The following is a 20,752-nucleotide window of genomic DNA, read 5'->3' as shown; positions in this document are numbered from 1 at the left end:
TCGATTGTCTCTACTCATACCACCAGTCCTCGGACCCTCCCCTCCCACCTCCCCTCCCACCTCCCCTCCCCTCCCCCCTCTCCCCCTCCCCTCCCCCCTCTTCCCCTCCCCCCCCTCCCTCCCCCCTCCCTCCCCCCTCTCTCCCCCCTCTCTCCCCCCTCCCTCCCCCCTTCCCCCCTGATTACAGTGTGTGTGAGAAGGGGAGAGGGGCTGATTATAATGTATGTGGGGGGGGGGGGGTGGAGAGGGGCTCATTACAATGTGGAAAGGGAGAGGGGCTGATTACAGTGTGGGAGAGAGGGGCTGATTACAGTGTGTGTGGGGGGGGGAGAGAGAAGCTGAGTACAGTGTGTGGGAAGGGGAGATCGGCTGATTACAATGTATGTGGGGGGGGGGGGGTAGAGGAGTTCATTACAGTGTGGTAAGGGGAGAGGAGCTGACTAAATTAAAAAAAAAATGAAAATCGCTTCTTGTCACAAGTAGGCTTCAAATGAAGTTACTGTGAAAAGCTCCTAGTCACCACATTCCGGCGCCTGTTCGGGGAGGCTGTTACGGGAACTGAACCGTGCTGCTGGCCTGCCTTGGTCGGCTTTAAAAGCCAGCGATTTAGCCCTGTGTGCTAAAACTGTGAGGGGGGAGAGGGGCTGATTACAATGTATGTGAGAGGAGTGGGGGGGGGGGGGGGGGGGGGGCTCATTACAGTGTGGGAGGGGAGGAGAGCTGATTACAATGTGTGTGTGGGGGAAGGGGGGAGGGGCTAATTACAGTGTGTGTGGGAAGGGGGCAGGGGCTGATTATAGTGTGTGGGAAGGGGGCAGGGGCTGATTATAGTGTGTGTGGGAAGGGGGCAGGGGCTGATTATAGTGTGTGGGAAGGGGGCAGGGGCTGATTATAGTGTGTGTGGGAAGGGGGCAGGGGCTGATTATAGTGTGTGTGGGAAGGGGGCAGGGGCTGATTATAGTGTGTGTGGGAAGGGGGCAGGGGCTGATTACAGTGTTAGGCTATGGCAGGAGAGTTTGGCTCCATTGAGGCTTTTGTCACAGTCGAGTCTGGAGAGCTTTGCTCAAACCTACCTGAGTGTACAAAATATTAACATTTTTACAAAGCACTTTAAAAACACAGATTTTCATATTTATATGTTTTATTATTATGTTGATCCTGAAACAGAAACATTAGTAATTATATACTGAATGTTACTGTGCTGCTTTATCACTTTTGTTTTTGCTGATGTCTCGGGTCATGTCAATGTTGAAATGCCTACTTTGGAAAAGAGTTTGGAATAACTGACCTGGAAAGATGAAGGTGCAGCCAGCAGTGGTGGAGCAGTTAGAATGGGGAGGCAGAAGAGAGCAGCAATAAAGGAGTGCAGAAAGAGGAATGTGGGCTGGAGGAGATAAGAGAGATAAGGAGAAGCGTAAGAGATGGGAGCAGGGGCAGCCCATACGGCTCCTTGAGCCTGCTCCATCATTCAGCATAGAATAGCATAGAATCCCTACAGTGCAGAAGGAGGCCATTCGGCCTATCGAGTCCGCACAGACCCTTCAAATGAGCTCTCTACCCATTCCCATTTCCCCCTATTCCCGTAATCCCATAACCAAACCTGCACATCGCTGGGCACTAAGGGACAATTTAGTATGGCCAATCCAACTTGCACATCTTTGGATTGTGGGGGGAAAACCGGTGGAATGTGCGTTGTGAGAAGACTTGGAGGAGTATGATGTTGCATGTGGCGAGGGTAGGGGCTGAAGTTGAGGGCTTGTCATTCAGCATTCCAACTGGTCCAATGTCCCAGTAAATCGAGGTGGGCATTCCAGGTTGGCAACCATGCCCTCTGCTTGCTTACATTGCTGCATTACCTTGTGAGGCAGTGGGCCCACCTCCAACCAGCCCCTGCCTCCATGGTCGGCGGGAGCCTTTTTAAAGGAGGCACTGTGCCGAGTTGGGAGGTTTCCCGACTCGACCTTCCTGTCACCTCCATGAAAGCCTGGCTTGTTGTTGGTCTTTTCAGCTGAGTCATTAATACAGATTGTAAATAGTTGTGGCCCAAGCACTGATCCTTGTGACACTTTAATGCATCAGTTTACCAACTTGTAAATGCACCTTTTTAGTCCTGCTTTCTGCTGCCTGTCTGTTGACAGGTTCTCTGTCCATGTTACTACCTCATCCCAATTTCATTCGCTGTTATCTCGTGTATTAATCTTTCATGTGGCAATTTATCAAATCCCTTTTGAAGCAAGACCCTGGAGAGATTTTAAACAATGGATGAAAAATTTAAAATCAAGGTGTTGTTTAACCGATAGCCAATGTTGAGCTACTGACAACCCTTGATAACAGCTGATCCAAAAATGTACTTCATCCAATGCTCCCCACTGACTGAGGGCCGGTTTAGCTCAGTTGGTTGGACAGTTGGTTCATGATGCAGAGCAAAGCCAGCAACACGGGTTCAATTCTCGTACCGGCTGAGATTATTAATAAAGACCTCGCCCCCTTAATCTTGCCCCTTGCCTGATCCTCAGGTTAAATCACCACCAGTCAGCTCTCCCCCTCAAAGGGGAAAGCATCTGATGACCTTACTTACACTGACATTAGTAAGCTTGTATAGACAGCATTTTCTGGTTCAAATGTGGAACCTTCAGCAGAGAAGGCGATCATTTGGCTCCTTGTATCTTTGCGTATCTCCCATTTGTATCTACCATTCCCCAATATTCTCAAATTTCCCCTTTTTTCAAGTATATAGCCGATTATTTTGTGGCAGTTATTATTGCATCTGCTTCCTCCACCGTTTCAGAAAATGAATTCCAGATCATCGTAGCTTGCTGTGTGTTGGAAAGGCTCCCTGTTTTTTATCAATTACCTTGTGTCTGCCAATGACATCTGTTTCTCCCCATTTATTCAACTTCCTTAGTTCACAAAACTGTACTCTCTCATTCTTTCTGATAGATTTCCTCTACAGTCTGGGGCCCAAGGTCTGATACAATACCCTTGCTGAGGGCTAACCAGCAGTTTAATAAAAGTTATAAAAGTACTAGACCTTCCTTGATTTGAGCTGTTTACCTCTATTTATAAAGACCAGGGGGTGCAGCATGTCCCGGGCAGCAGCGGCATTCTCTGTCCTGCCAGCTGGCCAATCGGGTTTCCCATTGTGGGCATCCCCACGCCATTGGGAAATCCCCGGGCGTGAGTGTGCTGCTGGCAAAATGGAGGATCCCGCCGATGGAGAATCCAGCCCTAGTGCTTTGTTTAACTGCCCAATCAACTTACATAGAACATAGAACAGTACAGCACAGAACAGGCCCTTCGGCCCTCGATGTTGTGCCGAGCAATGATCACCCTACTCAAACCCACGTATCCACCCTATACCCGTAACCCAACAACACCCCCCTTAACCTTACTTATTAGGACACTACGGGCAATTTAGCATGGCCAATCCACCTAACCCGCACATCTTTGGACTGTGGGAGGAAACCGGAGCACCCGGAGGAAACCCACGCACACACGGGGAGGACGTGCAGACTCCGCACAGACAGTGACCCAGCCGGGAACTGAACCTGGGACCCTGGAGCTGTGAAACATTTATGCTAACCATCATGCTACCGTGCTGCCCTTTTCTTTAGGAAGAAAATTATTCTAACTTACTCTAACACCGTCAAAAATGTCTGTTTGTGATTTCCATAGCCTTTCTCTTTCCACACCTCTAAAATTGTACCATTAATTAATAGTCTTTTTTCTTGCAAAATGCATCACTTCACATTTCTCACAATTAAATTTATTTGCCGTACGTTTGCCAATTGGACCAGTCTTTGCTGCTCTCCTGCGTAGAATCCAGTGCAGAAGGAGGCCAATCGAGTCTGCACCGACCTTCTGAAAGAGCACTCTACCTAGGCCCACTCCCCCACCCTATCCCCATAACCCGACACATTGATCAATCCTGCGCATCTTTCGAATGCTGAATACTACATTCCTAGGCTTTGTACCACTAATTGTGAAACTGTGCCCTTTAGGCCCAAGTGCAGGTCATCGATAGACATCAAAAAGAGCAGTGCTCCCAGTACTGACCCCTGTGGACACCACTGTATCCCCTTCAGTTTTATAAACAATGGCTTGCCACTGTTCTGTGTTCGGTCTCTTAACTAATTTTGTCTCCACACTGCTGCTGTTCCTTTTATCCCATGGACTTCAGTTCTGCTCACGTCTATTATATGTCGCCTAATCAAACATCCTCTGAAAGTCCATATACACATCAACTGCACTGCCTTCAATAAAGTAACCAGAGAGTTGATGAACTGTGTTTTTCAAAAGGGCCTAACATTTGCAACTCTCCAACCCTCCAACACCATTATCGTATCCAACAAGGGATTGAAAGATTATGGCCAGGGTCTCAGCTATTTCCATCATTACATCCCTCGGCAATCTCAGGTGCATTTCATCTGGTCTGGGTCTACTTTGAGTGCTGCCAACTTTTTAAGTAGCTCTTCTTTATCTAATCTGATTTCCCTACTATTTCCTCCATTGCACTGATATTGAGAGTTTTCTCTTGTGAAGATTGTTGCAAAGTACTCCGTTATCTCAGCAGGACTTCCTTTGATGCCCCTTATTGCGTTCACTCAATTAATGGACTTTTGCTCTTAATATTTACAAAATATTTTAATGTTCCCTTTTATCTGCTAATCTGTTCTCATATATGTGATACTTGTTTAATGATAAGCCCCTTATTCTGCTTAACCCCATTGTCTTTGGGCAACCAGGAAGCCATGGGTGGTTTTCCTTATCCCCCCCTCTTAGTAATGTATCAAACTGTACTTGAAACATCTCCTCTTGGAATGCCTCCAATTGGTCATTTACTGTTTTTTTTAACATTACTTTATCAGTTTCAAAGTCAGAGCTCAGAGTGTAGACAGGGGCAAACCCCTAATCCAGCTCCTTGCCTGCTCCAAAAACCAATTCCAATTGAATCCAATTCATGGTCCCCACAAGAGAGACATACCAGATCCAGGCATTACACCTGACCTCACGCTTGATCTTTACTGTTTTACATGTCAGTACTCTTCCAGTTGAGTATGTGTTGATTATCGTTCTGTCCCCCCCCCCCCCCAAGTATTTCAGATCTGGGTTAGTTCTCATTCCTGAACTTGTTTGAGCTGGGTTTCTGTTATTGTCAACATCCTGTGTGGTAACTTCTACATGCAATTTACCCACCTTATTAGTCATGTTCCGTGCTTTTTCTGGCATGCACTCAAAGCCTGCTGCATTCTGCCTGGCTTTGCTCTCTTGTCTGACCCTTTCTGTTTCTGCACAACCGTTTATTCCTGTCTCTCACAGCCCTTTGCTTGTTTCTCCTCTCAGATGCTTCATCCTGGTTCCCCTCCCCTGCAAAATTAGTTTAAACTGCTTTCGAAGTTGATTGAGGAATAAATATTATGCAGGACACTGTGAAAACTCCCCTGCTCTTAGTGCATGGGATCTGTGATGCCAACCTGAGAATGCTATCTCATCTGAAATATGGCACTCTAACAGTGCGACACTCCCTGTGTATGTATGGCACGCAAGGGCCACATTATATGAGCACAAGTCCTGGGGTAGGGGTTGAACCCATGATTTCCTAACTAAGAGGTGAAAGTGCTACCATTGAGTGGAGGCTGATGGTTATGCAAAATATATTTATAATGTCTGCATCAGGATATACATTTACCTGACTTTATGGTAATTTATTGACTTTTTATAATGTAATAGAATGTAATTTTTTCTAAATATGATGAATATATGTTTATACTGCATTTTAAATGTTTGTATAGCATGTATGCATAATTGTATAGTGAATAGCAATGTACTGATTGTCATTTTTCAGGCACTTGATTTTGCTGAGAGAGCAGTATGGAAGTCAAGTCATTGTCAACCTGCTAAGAATGAAGGGAGGAGAGGAAGTCCTCAGCAAGGCTTTTCAGGTATGGATGTCATCGCTGGAGAACCCAATGAAATATTTTTGGCGGTATTCTCCAACCTCCCGCTGGGTTGGAGAATCCCCGGTGGGCGGCGCAAATCCCACCCCGCTGCCCCGATGGCGGCTGCCGTATTCTCCGCCGTCGTTTTTCGGGCGGGGCTGGGATTCCCTCCATGCTGGTTGGGGGCCGTTGACAGCGGCCCCCCCGGCAATTCTCCGGGCCCCGATGGGCCGAGCGGCCGTCCGTTTTTGCCCAGTCCTGCTGGCATGGGTTACGCATAATCTCACATGGCGGGACATGACAGGTAAGTCGGGGGGGGCGGTCCTCAGGGGCGGGGGGGGGGGGGGGTGCAGGGGATCCGACCCCAGGGGGCCCCCCCACAGTGGCCTGGCCCATGATCGGGGCCCACTGATCTATAGGCGGGCCTGTTCTGTGGGGACACTTCTTCCTTCCGCGCCGGCCCCTGTAGGGATCCGCCATGGCTGGCGTGGAGAAGAGAAACCCCCGCGCATGCGCCAAAATACGCTGGCCGGTTTGCGCATGCGTGGAGCCACGCCGGTGGTTCCGCGCATGCGCGAGATCATGCTGGCCCTTCGGCGAATGCACAAACTCGTGACGTCCCATCGCCGCCGGCTGGAGCGTCGCCAACCCCTCCGGCGCCCACCTAGACCCCTGTTGACACCGGAGTGGTTGGTGCCAGTTCTCCCGCCGGCGTGGGGACTTAGTCCCCAGAAGGGAGAATCCCGGCCTTTGTCTTTCAAATTGTGCATTAGTCTTTGAGCTAGTCACTATCTTTGGGAGAATCTCAATGAACTGACAGAACTCACAGCTTGGATGGTCATGTCAGTAATGTGTTGACCAGATTGTGAGGCTCGAGGCTAATCATGAACGTATTTCCACCGAGGTCATTGTCTCTGTGCTGCGGAGGCTGTGGCGGATTTATGTGATGGTGATTCCTCTGCCAGGGCCTTGTCTTCATGATGGCCTTGACCCTTTTGCAGCACCGGGCCCAGTTTCACTCGTGGGTCCCATGGCTGCTAATCTCTGCTGCAATCTCTGTCCAGACTGCCTTGGTCAGGTGGTCATCCTGCTGCCACTGTTGGGAAACAGGAATATCCTCTCTCTTTCCTCCTCCCCCCCGTCACAGGTGACCTTGAGGAGAAGCTGCAGGGAGGCATCACTAAACGGTTGGGCCACCTGTTCTCTGTGCTGACATGTTAGTGAGAAACGGCAGGTGGCTGCAGCAGCAGTTGTGGCTTTCTGGGGGGATGGGTGGCGTCAGCAGCAAAACATCCACTCACACAACCAGATTGATGCTGCTGGATTCCGAGGAGTGGATGTCTGGCTGGGTGCCTGTTAAATGCAACATCTAGACCTCCAGCCCTCTGAGGTAACAGCAGGGTCTGTGACCTCCTGCCTCCCCCCCCCCCCCCCCCCCCCCCCCCCCTCCCCCACACACCACATGATTGGCAAAGCCTCTCTAACTCTGAATATTCAGTTGGCTGGCTGCTACGTGATTGCAGGTGGCCAGCCGTCCATCTCTGAGCGGAAGTCTCATGCCCTTTCGGTAAAACTGTCATGACAATTGACACAACTGCAAGATTCCACCCAATGACTTTGGTCTTCCCAGTCATTAATTGGATGGTAGTAAGTTTAACAGTATTGGTACGAGAGCAAATGAGGTTTATGCTAAGAATAGTTGTAGAAAATTGAAATTAAGGCCCTTTTATCTGAATGTATGAATGGCATTCTCTATCCCCTGTGGTGATATGCATCACTGTAGATACACAAGGGGTTAATGGAAATACACGTAGACTAGCTAGACACTAGAGGGAGCGCCAGAGACATGACACACAGACATTCAACCAATAGGTCAGTAAGATAGGACACGGCCAATGGGCATTCACGATACACACAGAGGTGACACTACCACAGGGGGGCATTACACCAACCCATATATAAAGGACACAGCACACATGATCTTCCTCTTTCTAGTGGAGACACTCAGTGAGTACAGACACAGGGTTGATTGAACATTACACCCACCACGTGGATTGTAGCAGACTGGTTCATCAGTCTGAGTAGCTATAGAAGGATTAACAGTAGAGTCGGATCCAAGTAGGAGAATTGTTAATAGTTCAATAAACGTGTTGAAGCTATTTCCAAGTCTTAACCTTCCTTTGTCAGAGTGCACATCAAGGAAGCAGCTTATGCTAAGTCAAGAGTATAACAAGACATCCCCGAGAGTTGTGGACGTTCCAATCTTTTGTTTATTCACCACTGGGATAGATTGGTCTCTCAGGAAATCAAGGGAATGGGATGTGGGTGGGAAAGTGAATGTCAGCCATGATATTGAATAGCAGTGCAGGCTTGAGAGATCTTATGTCGACTCCTACTCCTATTTCTTGCATTCTTAGGTCTGTTGAATATGGAGGCTGATGGGGTGGGAGGTGAGGATAAAGGGAACCCAATCGTGGTTTTGGAGGTAAAGATAATGGGTGAGTGCAGAGGTGCAGGAAATGGACTGACATGGTTGAGGGACTATTAACCAAGGATGTGTGTGAATTCCTTAGTTGAGGAAAAAGGAAGACGTATCTGAAGCACTAGCATGGAAGAATGTCATCATCAGAATCAATATGACTTTAAAATGGAGATGCTGGGAGAATGGAATAGAGGGAATTGACTATCTGAAAAGGAAAAATGTGTAGGCTAAGGGAAAAAGCAGGGAAAGCACGAGGCGAATTGCTTTCTCAGAGGGCCAGCACAGACAAGACAGGCTGAATGGTCTCCTTGTGTACTGCAACTATGAATCTTCTATCAGTTCTTACTGGAAGCAAGGTGTGAGGAAGTGTTGTGAAGGTAACTCTGGGAACACTGGGCAGTGTCTTGAATTGAAATACTTCTGTATTTCTGTTTACCTCTTGTAAATAAAAGGTGTTGCTTTCAGCTATTCCCAGCTATTTGTGGGATATGTGGACCTTTCTTCGGTTCAATGCTAATCAGGCCAACTCCCACACCTCTTTTTCCGGTGCACTGATAACAAGATTGGTGTCATTTCTCTTGTGCCGAACTGGAAAATATCATCATCCTTGCTTCTGCTTTGTAGCCTTCTGCTTCTTTCACCTGGTCCATCATCGACTTTACCCTTCCGTCCCTTGATTTCTTTGTCTCCATTTCTGTTGTTAGGCCACTGACTTTAAGCCCATCAACTCCCGCAGCTACTCTTGACTATGCACCTTCTAACCCTACTCCCTATAAGGACTCAATCCATTCTCCGAGTTTCTCTGGCTCAGTCGTATTTGTTCTGATGATGTCACCTTCTATGCGAGTGCTTCCGATCTGTCTTCCCTTTTCCACACTCCCTTTTCTCGCTCCCAAATTTTACTTTCCACCACACTAGCTTCCCATGTTCAACAATCATCTTCCATCATTTCTGCCACCTCCAGCATTTTCCCCTTCCCTGCCAGCATTCTGAAGGGACCCCATCTTTCTGGGAAACCTCAATCACACTCAATACTCCCCCCTCCCCCACCCCCTCTTCTCCTACAAGCAGATGTAAAAGCTGCCCTTTTAACTCCTCCCTTCTCATTATCCAACATCTCAAACAATCCAACACTGGGCAGCACGGTAGCATTGTGGATAGCACAATGGCTTCACAGCTCCAGGGTCCCAGGTTCGATTCCGGCTTGGGTCACTGTCTGTGCGGAGTCTGCACATCCTCCCCGTGTGTGCGTGGGTTTCCTCCGGGTGCTCCGGTTTCCTCCCACAGTCCAAAGATGTGCAGGTTAGGTGGATTGGCCATGCTAAATTGCCCGTAGTGTCCAAAATTGCCCTGAGTGTTGGGTGGGGTTACTGGGTTATTGAGATAGGGTGGAGGTGTTGAACTTGGGTAGTGTGCTCTTTCCAAGAGCCGGTGCAGACTTGATGGGCCGAATGGCCTCCTTCTGCACTGTAAATTTTATGATCTATCTCAAACACTCCTTCCAGTAAAACAGGTACTTCTAAATCATATAATCATAGAATTTACAGTGCAGAAGGAGGCCATTCGGCCCATCGGGTCTGCACCGGCCATTGGAAAGGGCACCCTACCTTAGTATACTCTATTTACAGCTCAAATTCTGTCTTTACATTAGAGCGAACAAACCGATTGATGACTACTTTAATAAACGTCATTCAGTCCACAAGTGTGATTGTGGGCCTCCAGTTCTCCGCGTTTTGAATTCTCCATGTAATCTCACTCCGGTGGCTGAGGACATAGGAGTCTGTGAAGCTCAACCTAAGGTTGAGGAACAGCACCTCATCATTCAATTCAGCATGTTGCAGACTTCTGGGCTCAACTTTTTAAGTTCAATAATTTCAAATTGTGACTTCGTTCCCCAGGCAGCAATTGTACACTTCCCATGTACACTGTCTCTAAATCTATCTTTTGTTTCTTTCCTGAACCCATTACCAAATTCTTTAACTTTGCACAATCATCCTTTTTACTATTTCATCTCTCCTGCCTTCTACCCTATCAAAGACCACCCCCTTTGTGTCGTCTCCCCCCCCCCCCCCCCCCCCCCCACGCCTTACCCTGACTCTATATTTACAACCTGTAACGTCTCGAACGTTTTCCAGTTCTGATGAAAACATTGACGGTTTTTCTCAACACAGGTGCTGCCAAGCCTGCTGAGTGTTTCCAGAACTTTTTGTTTTTATTGTAATAGTTAATGCTAGTAGTTCACAGCTTCTGTCCCTCTTCATTTCAATACTTGATCATTTTGTTTCCTAGTTTACTGCTTTTCATCAGTTTTAGACAGAAGAGTGAAATGATGCAGTGGGTATAAATAGGGCGGTGAAACCTATCGACGACCGGGGTGGATAGAATTTGTCCTGAAGCCCTGTAGCTGTGGAGCTGGAATGCACATTGCTGTCAAGGCTGGCATTTTAACACTTTCACTTTTGAACTTGGCCAGCTTTTTGTTAAACATATTGGCCTGAATCTTCCGAATGCTGGATGCAGAGATTCTCGCAACACCACACTGTGGCACGCTTCTTCTGGGATCCTCTGATGCTGGCTGTGAAAGATATGCACAACACAGCATCCCATGGGGAACTAAGTCGGAGAGGAGAGTTGTGGGAAGACAAGATCAGTGTTGTGCCCACAATTGTTCACTATTTACATGGACGATTTGGAGTTGGGGGGGGGGGGCAGGAGTGGTCAGGAGGGTCGGTGATTTCAGGTGTCAGTTGTGGAGTTACCCAGGCATTAGTCCAGCTTTCAATCAGGTGAGCATTTTCTGGATAACTATCCGAATAAGTATCTTGGATCTCTCCCAAGTCTCCGATTGTGTCCAAGTTTGCAGACGACACTGAGATGAGTGGTGAAACAAAAAGTGCAGAGGATACTGTAAGTCTGCAGAGGGATTTGGGTAGTTTAAGTTAATGGGCTAGGGTCTGGCCGATGGAATACAATGTTGGCAAATGTGAAGTTATCCATTTTGGTAGGAATAACAGCAAAAGGGATTAATATTTAAATGATGAAATATTAAAACATGCTACTGTGCAGAGAGACTTGGGTGTGCTAGTGCATGTGTGGCAAAAAGTTGGTTTACAGGTGCAATAGGTGATTAAGAAGGCAAATGGAGTTTTGGCCTTAATTTCTAGAGGAATGGAGTTTAAGACTAGGGAGGTTATGCTGCAATTGTATAAGGTGTTAGTAAGGCCACACCTTTTGGAGACCAAAAGATGTGCCCAATTTTGGTCTCCTTACCTGAGAAAGGGCGCACTGGCGCTAGAGGGTGTGCAGAGGAGGTTCACTAGGTTAATCCCAGAGCTGAAGGGGTTGGATTACGAGGAGAGGTTGAGTAGACTGGGACTGTACACGTTGGAATTTAGAAGGATGAGGGGGGATCTTACAGAAACATATAAAATTATGAAGGGAATAGATAGGTTAGATGCGGGCGGGTTGTTTCCACTGGCGGGTGAAAGCAGAACTAGGGGGCATATGGCACTAGTTGTCATTTTCTTCAGGTACATTTAAAGGTCCAGTCTTTGAGTGGACGAGCGGTGAGTCTGGTCGGGGTTAAATTAGGGGTCAGATTAGGAGTTGGTTGTGCAATTCGGGGGGGGGGGGGGGGGGGGGGCAGGAGTGGTCAGGAGGGTCGGTGCTTTCAGGTGTCAGTTGTGAAGTTACCCAGGTGTTAGTCCAGCTTTCAATCAGGCGAACATTTTCTGGGTAACTATCTGAGTAAGTATCTCGGATCTCTCCCAAGTCTCCGATTCTTCCTCAGAGTCGGGGATGTACGCGGAGGGTCCCAGGGAGAAGGGAAGTTTGAACTTCCTGGGCTGTTCCCATATCGATCTGTATTTCAGGATCCTGAACTCATATGACCAGTCTGTAACGATCCAGAGACGAGAAGAGTTTGGGCATTGTTCTCGTCGTCTCTGTATACAATCTTCTGTGTTGTGTGTAATTTATCTATTCAAACAGTGGTTACTTGACATCCTTCCAGACTTCAGGCCAAGGTGTGTATTCTGGGAGAATTATGATGTAGGGCGAACTGTAAATTGTGTTATTGGTTTTATTAGTATACTTTTCCATCTCTGTGGGAAAGTGTTCAGACCTCATTTAGTTCTCTTTGTCAATGTCTTATTAATTGCATTAACAAACCTCAACAGTGCCAATTACATTGTTCAGAGAAACTGTTCAGAGAAGCAGGTAATGGGTATTTGAACATGTATAAATAGGGTTCACACTGAACGGAGTCACTAAATGCCCGCAGCAAGGAGAGGCTCTGTGTAGTATTGACTTCACCAACTGATGTCGATCCTATTAACATTCCCCAGTGCCTCGTGTAATAATTAAATGAGATATTGGATTAAAGGCATGACAAAATATGTTTTATTTCTCTTCTATCTAGAAACTGATGTGGGCCTCTGCTTATGCCCCTAACACACCAATGATAAACTTTGACTATTACCACTGTGTGAAAGGTGGCAAGGTGGAAAAACTGAACTCGTTGCTAAAACCTCAGCTACAGGAAGACCTGGAGCAATTTGGCTTCTTCGCCAGTGGCGAGCATGTACATCCTTGGTGAGTCTTTGGGATTTTTGATTTTATTTCCTTATTGCCCATGGAATGATGAAACTGCATCATTCATATGAAATTACAACTGCTTTTTCTGCTTCGCTTACACCATCCATTTCATCAAATTACCTTAAAGAATTCAATTTTGAATGTGAAAGAACCATATCCTCAAAGCCTTCATTAATGCAATGATATGTAACAGAAATTGTTTAATGCAGGGGTAAAAGGTCTACTGTAATTTAATAGTTTAAGACTAGTCTTAAGCTAAATCGTAGAATCATAGAATTTACAGTGCAGAAGGAGGCCATTTGGCCCATCGTCTGCACTGGCCATTGGAAAGAGCACCCTACTTAAGCCTACACCTCCACCCTATCCCCATAACCCAGTAACCCCACCTAACCCTTATGGACACAAAGGGCAATTTAGCATGGCTTCTGCTAAAGTTTGTGCTAGCTCATAGAACTATAGAATCCCTACAGTGCAGAAGGAGGCCATTCAGCCCATCGAGTCAGCACTAACTCTCTGCAAGAGCTCGTTGGCCCACTCCTCCACTCTATCTCCATAATCCTACCTAGCCTGCACATCTTTGGACACTAAGGGCCAATTTCATCATGGCCAATCCACCAAACCTGCACATCTTTGGACTGTGGGAGAAAACCGGAGCACCCGGAGGAAACCTGCACAAATACTGGGAGAAAGTATACAAACTCCACACAGTCACCCAAGGCCGGAATTGAACCGAGCCCCTAGCGCTGTGTGACAGCAGTGCTACCCACTGTGCCACCCGTCAAATCTTGTTCTTCTCCTCTCCGATTCAGATTCATAATTTGGGGTAAAAGTCTTTTTTCTGATAGCTGGAAGGAATTTTGAATGTTAGGAGCTTTAGATGGTTGAATTTAGTTTCTAGTGGGGCTCAGACTATAACACACATTTCTGCCATTTGATGCAATTGCAATGTTACTGAACAAGGCCATACAAAAGGCTGCCGTGCGAAATGGAGAAGATAACACGGAAATGATTCTGAACGTAATGTTAAAGAGCAATGCTGTGCTGGAAAACAATGAATATTTGACATTAAAACTCATATTGGACCTCTTAGTTCCTGGACAGTGTATCTGGAGGGGTACCCAACGATGCACTGGGGCAGTCCCACACCCCTGGCAGTTCCAAGGTCAGGATTTCACGGCAATTGCTCAGCAAGTTCAAATTTCTGCTGGAACTATCTGTATTGGGCAGCACTTGCTGAATAATCCTGAATGTGCTCATAGCTACATTGAGAACTAATTTAAGAATATCAGTCAAGCTCGTAATGCGGCTCATTTGCGTTTGCAGAAGTGGCATATATGCACACGCAGGGACCTGTTCTCTGCAAATAAATGGAGTATGTATAAGCCTTGTGCTTTTAAAAAATTATCCGGGAGCTTCCGGAGCCTGTAGTTCCCCGTTGCATTCTCCATGGCGATGCCTTGGCCAATCAGAGTTGACTTGCCAACCAATCAGCACCCTTTTCTCCCACAGTATAAATTTGACATTTTTACATTTGCCCTGATGAGTGAAGGATGAAAAGCTTCAGCAATATTCAAATTCTGTACTACCTAGTGACAATTTTGTTTTTATTCATTCATGCGATGTGGGCAAGGCCAACATTTATTGTCCATATCTAGTGAGATTGGGGTACAGTATTGAGTTTCAGTTTTTCAATGCCTTTCCTATACCTTTTTAAAAAATGAAATTAAAAATGTTGATCGTATTTCAAATGAAGTTGAACTATGGTTCTGAACGAGCTGAACATAACTTCCCTGCTTTTCAATTCTATCCCTCCGGAAAGGAATCCTGGGGCTGGATTTCCGCCCCACTGGGCCGCATTTCTGTTCCACCCCGCCGGCGGGTTGCTCCATTACACTGACTGGTCAATGGGGTTTCCCATTGTGGGGCGGCCCCACGCCGTCGGGAAACCCCTGGATTGCTGGCAAAACGGAGCATCCCGCCGGGGGAGAATCCAGACCCCTATATATGAACTACATAAATAATAAGTAAATTCAGTAATTAAGTGCATTTAGTAAATAAAAATCACTTGATACCTTTCAATAGATGCCTGTCCTTGCACCCAAAATTTGCAGCTTAAATTTGGAGCTTCTTCACAGGCCCACAAATGAACCCAATTGGGTGAAATTCCTAATGGTGATTCATTTGCCTGAAAAAGATTGCCAGCTTTTTGCATTGGGCCTGTTTCTAGCACAATGTGTTTGAAAGGAGCGCAAATATTTGCGGAAACACAATTTGTGCTTCAAACTCTGCCGTCTTTTACAGTTTACACTGATTTGCACCAAAAAATGAATAAACGCCAGGCCTTTTGCTATTTCAAAACCAATCTTCATAACTTGGTTAATTATTTCGTATCAGGACACATATAAGAAACATTTGCTATATGCATTTTATCACTCGTTTATATTCCTTATATGTAGCTGTAACAGCTAAGAATCACATTGATATCTTAGTACAATACAGATCCCAGCTTCCAAATCTCCAGACACCATATCAAAATTCATCAGATTGTTCCGAAAAGTACACTTTCAGTGAAAATTCAATGCTACCATGAATTGCAGTACCATTGATGATCCTTAGCAGCATGGCTCCGGGTGCTGTTAGAGGAATTTGCTGCCTCAAGACGGAATAATTTTATTTCACAGCAAGTAAAACTGAAACTTTAGCATTAATTACATTTGTTCTTTTAAGTTTTCAGACAGGAGTGCTCAGAACAAACTGCCTTGATTGTCTGGATCGGACAAATGGTGTCCAGTCTTATGTGGCACTGGAGGTAATCGTTTTAGTTATTGAATAAAATTGACCGAAGGAGCGTTTGAAGGGGATATTGGTTTATTGTTCGAGTGATATCACATTTATCAGAACATGGTTACAGAAATAGGTTATTTTTTTTTTTAGAACAGTACAGCACAGAACAGGCCCTTGATGTTGTGCCGAGCAATGATCACCCTACTTAAACCCACGTAACCCATATACCCGTAACCCAACAATCCCCCCATTAACCTTACACTACGGGCAATTTAGCATGGCCAATCCACCTAACCCGCACATCTTTGGACTGTGGGAGGAAACCGGAGCACCCGGAGGAAACCCACGCACACACGGGGAGGACGTGCAGACTCCACACAGACAGTGACCCAGCCGGGAATCGAACCGGGGACCCTGGAGCTGTGAAGCATTGATGCTAACCACCATGCTACCGTGAGGCCCACCTTATGCAACACCTTAAGTCTGTTCCGCCACTCGGTTAGATCATGGTTGATCTCCAGCTGAACTCTATCTACCTGTCATTGTTCCATAAATATTAATATCTTTGCCCAGCAAAAGTCTATCAAAATAAATCTTCTATGGGCATAGCTGCAACCATTTTTTGGCATGAAAGTTCCAGTACCCTTTGTGTGAAAAAGAGCTTCCTGACATCGTCCTTAACCGTTTAGCTCTAATTTTTGGGATATAGACACCCTCGCCAGTGGAAATAGGAAAAATAGAGAGAAACTATCAATTCCTTTAATCATTTTTTCATTTTTATTCACATCTTCCAATAAAGGGGCAATTTTAGCATGGCCAATCCACCTACCCTGCACATCTTTGGGTTGTGGGGGTGAAACCCAAGCAAACACGGGGAGAATGTGCAAACTCCACACGGACAGTGACCCAGAGCCGGGATCTAAGCTGGGACCTCGGCGCCGTGAGGTAGTAATGCTAACCACTGGGCCACCGTGCTGCCCTGTATTCCTTTAATCATCTTAAACATGTCAATTAAATCCCCCGTCGCTCTTCTATACACCGAGACTGGGGTATTAAGTTCTGCCATTGTAAAGCACTATGGTGAATCAGGACTTGGTGTTGTGGTACATGGAACCAGTTCTTCTAATTAATGCCTTTTAGTCCTGGTATAATTTTGGTGAATCTGCACTGCATCCTCTCAAAGGTTCTTTCTGAGGTGCAGTGCCCAGAAGCGAAAGCAGTATACTCCAGGTAAAATCGAACCGAAGGTTTATATAACTTTATAAATCTGGGTCGTGAAGATGAGGGAAAGCATTTCATTAGCCTTCTAAATTAACTTTTGTACTTGTTCAGATACATATCCAGCGTAGATAGCACTGAGCAACATCCAAGACGATGAAGGACATTAATACATGTTAACTCTTTTGGAGCTGCTAACTGACAGGGGGTCTTCATTGATACTAACTATCTGCCTGATACTGTTGAAGCTAGGGGTTATGTTGCCCTGGGGTTAGTCACAGCACCAGGTCCTGATTCACCAATAGTGCTTTACAAGAATTTAATACCCCACTCTCGGGAGCAGGATGTGAGGTGGGAGACTAGCATATAATCAGATGCAGGGATGCGGGTGGAGAGCCGATTGCCTTCCTCGCTCTCCCACCAACCCCATGATTATTCAGGAGTGGGGAACGTAGAGGACAGGCTTCACGCCCAGAGGCCAATAGAGGCCCTGCAAGCGACAAGGGCTGTATGCTAACTCTACCAGCCTCCCTGTTGTCTAGGTTAGGGGCCCCAGTGGCAAGGGCTTCCCCCGTTGAAAGAGGCCTTCTGTCTTCCCCAACGCCCAGCACACTTCCCCACCCTATCCCTTACCTGGTCCTGCATGACAGACCCGGTGAGCCTGCACCACTCGCCTTTTGTGTCCTCCACAGCTCCCGGAGGCACTGCTGGAAATGAAGAGCTGCTGGTTATTTGATCTTTTTCATCCCCATTCTTTTGCCTTCTCTCCATAACCCCAGATCCCCTTATTGATCAAGAGCCTAGCTATCTCTGTCTTAAAGACATTTAGTGACTTGGCCTCCACAACCTTCTGTGGCAGTGAGTGGAGTGCCACAGATTTACCACTCCCTGGTTAACCACAGACCCTGATCCCGGGCCCTTTTTCCCACAACAATCAATTTCACCTCACTAAAATTGTGAATTTCTCTGAAAAGTGGGATATTATTATATATATACACCTGTGTTTTGTATGTAGCCACTCTCCAACATGCCACAGAGCAGTAGAGCATAGATTTACACCCAGTTTTCCATGCACAGTATTCCTGGTGCCACCATGCTGAAGCACTGCATTTTCTGACTGGGGGGCGAGGGCAGAAGTGACCATTTGATTCATTACCATGTTTCCTCCTGCCAAACCTCAATACAAACATAATTTTGAATGATGTCTATGTTCTCAGCTGGGAAATAGCTTCTGTCCTGTGGGACTAAGAAAACAAATACCTGCCAAAAATTAATAAAAATTCTGACTAACATTTTGTGGCTACTGGGCGATACGTTAGCACAGTGGTTTTCACTGTTGCTTCACAGATCCAGGGTCCCAGGTTCGATTCCCGGCTTGGGTCACTGTCTGTGCGGAGTCTGCACGTTCTCCCCGTGTCTGCGTGAGTTTCCTCCGGATGCTCCGGTTTCCTCCCACAAGTCCCGAAAGACGTGCTGTTAGGTGAATTGGACATTCTGAATTCCCTCGGTGTCCCCGAACAGGCGGCGCAGTGTAGCGACTAGGGGATTTTCATAGTAACTTCATTGGAGTGTTAATGTAAGCCTACTTGTGATAATAATAAAGATTATAGCTGTCAATGCTGCATTGTTGCTATGGAACTATATTCTTTGTTCTTCATAGGTTTTGTACAGCCAGCTAAAGAGCCTGGGAATGGCCGTTAAGAAGGCAGTAGTGGAGCGTTTTGTGGAATTTTACAAGACAATGTGGTCCTTGAATGGACACAATTTAAGCAAGATCTTTACAGGAAGTCGTGCACGAGAGGGAAAAACGAAGGTGATATAAATGGAGTGCATTTTAAGTATGTGCATTTTCTTTAATAAGGTTGTATGCAATGTGTTCTCTTCTAGCCGTGACAGAAAAGGTCAACTCTGAACTCTCATTATTTATCTGTCCATCAATTGATAAATCCACTGCCAGACAGACCAAGAAAAGGTGGGATTCCCCCCCGCCACCGCCCCAACAATGTGTTTTCCTGTCAATGGGTGTTCCCAATGTTTCAACCTTCTGCCGCAGGGGGAACCCACAGCAGGTAGGTAGCCATTGGCCTGCCGGTGGGAATGGACGCTAATACTTCATCCAATGTTTCAGGTCTCAAGTGTGGTCTATTGGCTTGAGAAGACTTCTGCAATTCCACAGTTGGTTTCATTATGACCTGGGTTAGGGAAAAAAGTTGGCTCTTGCTCATGATCCAATGAACCTTGCTGGAAAGTGTGCACATTTCGATGGCTGGTGAAACAGAATTAGAACAAAGGAACACTGGCCTCCTCCTGCTCCTATTTCCTTTCAGCCCTTCGAGCCTACTCTGTCATTCAGCTAGATTGTGGTTGATCTTCTGCCCCAACGCCATTTTCCTGCACTATCCACAAATGCCTTGATGTCTTTATCTATAAATCTATCGATCTCTGTCTTGAACATACTCAATGACTGAGCCTCCACAGGCTCTCGGGTAGGGAATTCGAAAGATTTATCTGCTCTGAGTGAAGACGTTCTTCTTCACTTCAATGCAAAATGACCCACCTCTTATTCTGAGACTGTGTTCCTGGTTCTCGACTTGTAGTCCTCACCACCAGGGGAAACATCCTTCCTGTATCTACTTGCCGAGCCCTATGTGTTTCAATGAACTCACCTCTCGTTCTTGTGAACTTCAGAAAATAAAAGCCCAGTTTCCTCAATCACTGCTCAAAGAACAATCCCACCGCCCCAAGAATCAGTCTGGCGAACTTTCACTGCGCCCTGTCTATGGCAAGTATATCCTTCCTTGGATAAAGAGACCAAAACTGTACACAATGCTCGAGCTGCAGTCTCACCAAGACTACACAATTGCAGCAAGATTCCTGTACTCAAACCCTCTTGTAATAAAAGCCAACATATCATTTGCCTTCCTAATTACTTGCTGCAGCTGCATGTTGGCCTTCAGTGACTTATGAGCAAGGACACCCAGGTCTCTTTGAACACCAACATTTTCCAATCTCTCTTCATTTAAGAAACACTCTGAATTGAAGAAAAATCAGAAATGCACATTTTTCCATATTATATTCCATCTGCCATTTTTTGCCCACTCACTTAGCCTGCCTAACTCTCCCATGAAGTCTCTGTGCATCATCGTCACAACCCGCATTCCCACCTGATTTTGTTTCATTAGTAAACCTGTAAATATTACATTTGGTCCCCACATCTAAATCACTGATATAGGTTGTGAATAACTTGGGCCCAAGCACGGATCCATGCAGTATTCCACTACTCACAGCCTGCCAACCTGAGAATGACTCTTTTATTCCTACTCTCTGTTTTCTGTCTGTTAACCAATTCTCACTTCATGCAAGTATATTACCTCCAATCCCCTCTAAATTTGCTAATCAAAAGCTTCTGAAAATCCAAATATACCATTTGCACCATTATCTAATCTGCTAGTTACACCCTCAAAAAAAACTCCCAAAAGGTTTGTCAAACATTGTTTTCCCTATCAAAAATCCATGTTGATTCAACCTAATCCTACCATTATTTTCTAAGTGTTCTGTTATCACATTTTTGATAATAGATTCTCGCATTTTCACTATTGCTGATGTAAGGATAACAGGGTTGTACACTCTCTGTTTTCTTTCTCTCACTTTCTTAAATATGGGGTTACATTTGTCACCTTCCAATTTGTTCCAGAATCTGTAGAATTTTGGAAGATAATCACCAATGCATCCA

General features: G+C 46.0%; 1 protein-coding gene across 2 annotated transcripts in view; it reads left to right on the top strand.

The window, feature by feature from the left end:
* The window catches only part of LOC119971925 (synaptojanin-2-like), a 206,679-nt gene that overhangs the window by 97,037 nt on the left and 88,890 nt on the right, over positions 1 to 20,752 (top strand). For both annotated transcript variants that reach the window (XR_005461948.1, XM_038808263.1), the window contains exons 7-10: positions 5,846 to 5,942; positions 12,842 to 13,014; positions 15,745 to 15,826; positions 18,680 to 18,832. Coding sequence is in view for 1 of the 2 variants with exons in the window: in XM_038808263.1 (XP_038664191.1) it covers positions 5,846 to 5,942; positions 12,842 to 13,014; positions 15,745 to 15,826; positions 18,680 to 18,832 (505 nt within the window). In the remaining variant the exon portion in view is untranslated. The remainder of the gene's footprint in view (positions 1 to 5,845; positions 5,943 to 12,841; positions 13,015 to 15,744; positions 15,827 to 18,679; positions 18,833 to 20,752) is intronic.

Source organism: Scyliorhinus canicula, chromosome 1, assembly GCF_902713615.1.
Source record: "Scyliorhinus canicula chromosome 1, sScyCan1.1, whole genome shotgun sequence".
In the NCBI taxonomy this organism is placed as follows: Eukaryota; Metazoa; Chordata; class Chondrichthyes; order Carcharhiniformes; family Scyliorhinidae; genus Scyliorhinus; species Scyliorhinus canicula.
The sequence above is the reverse complement of the archived record's forward strand: the minus strand, read 5'-3'. Positions and strand labels throughout refer to the sequence as shown.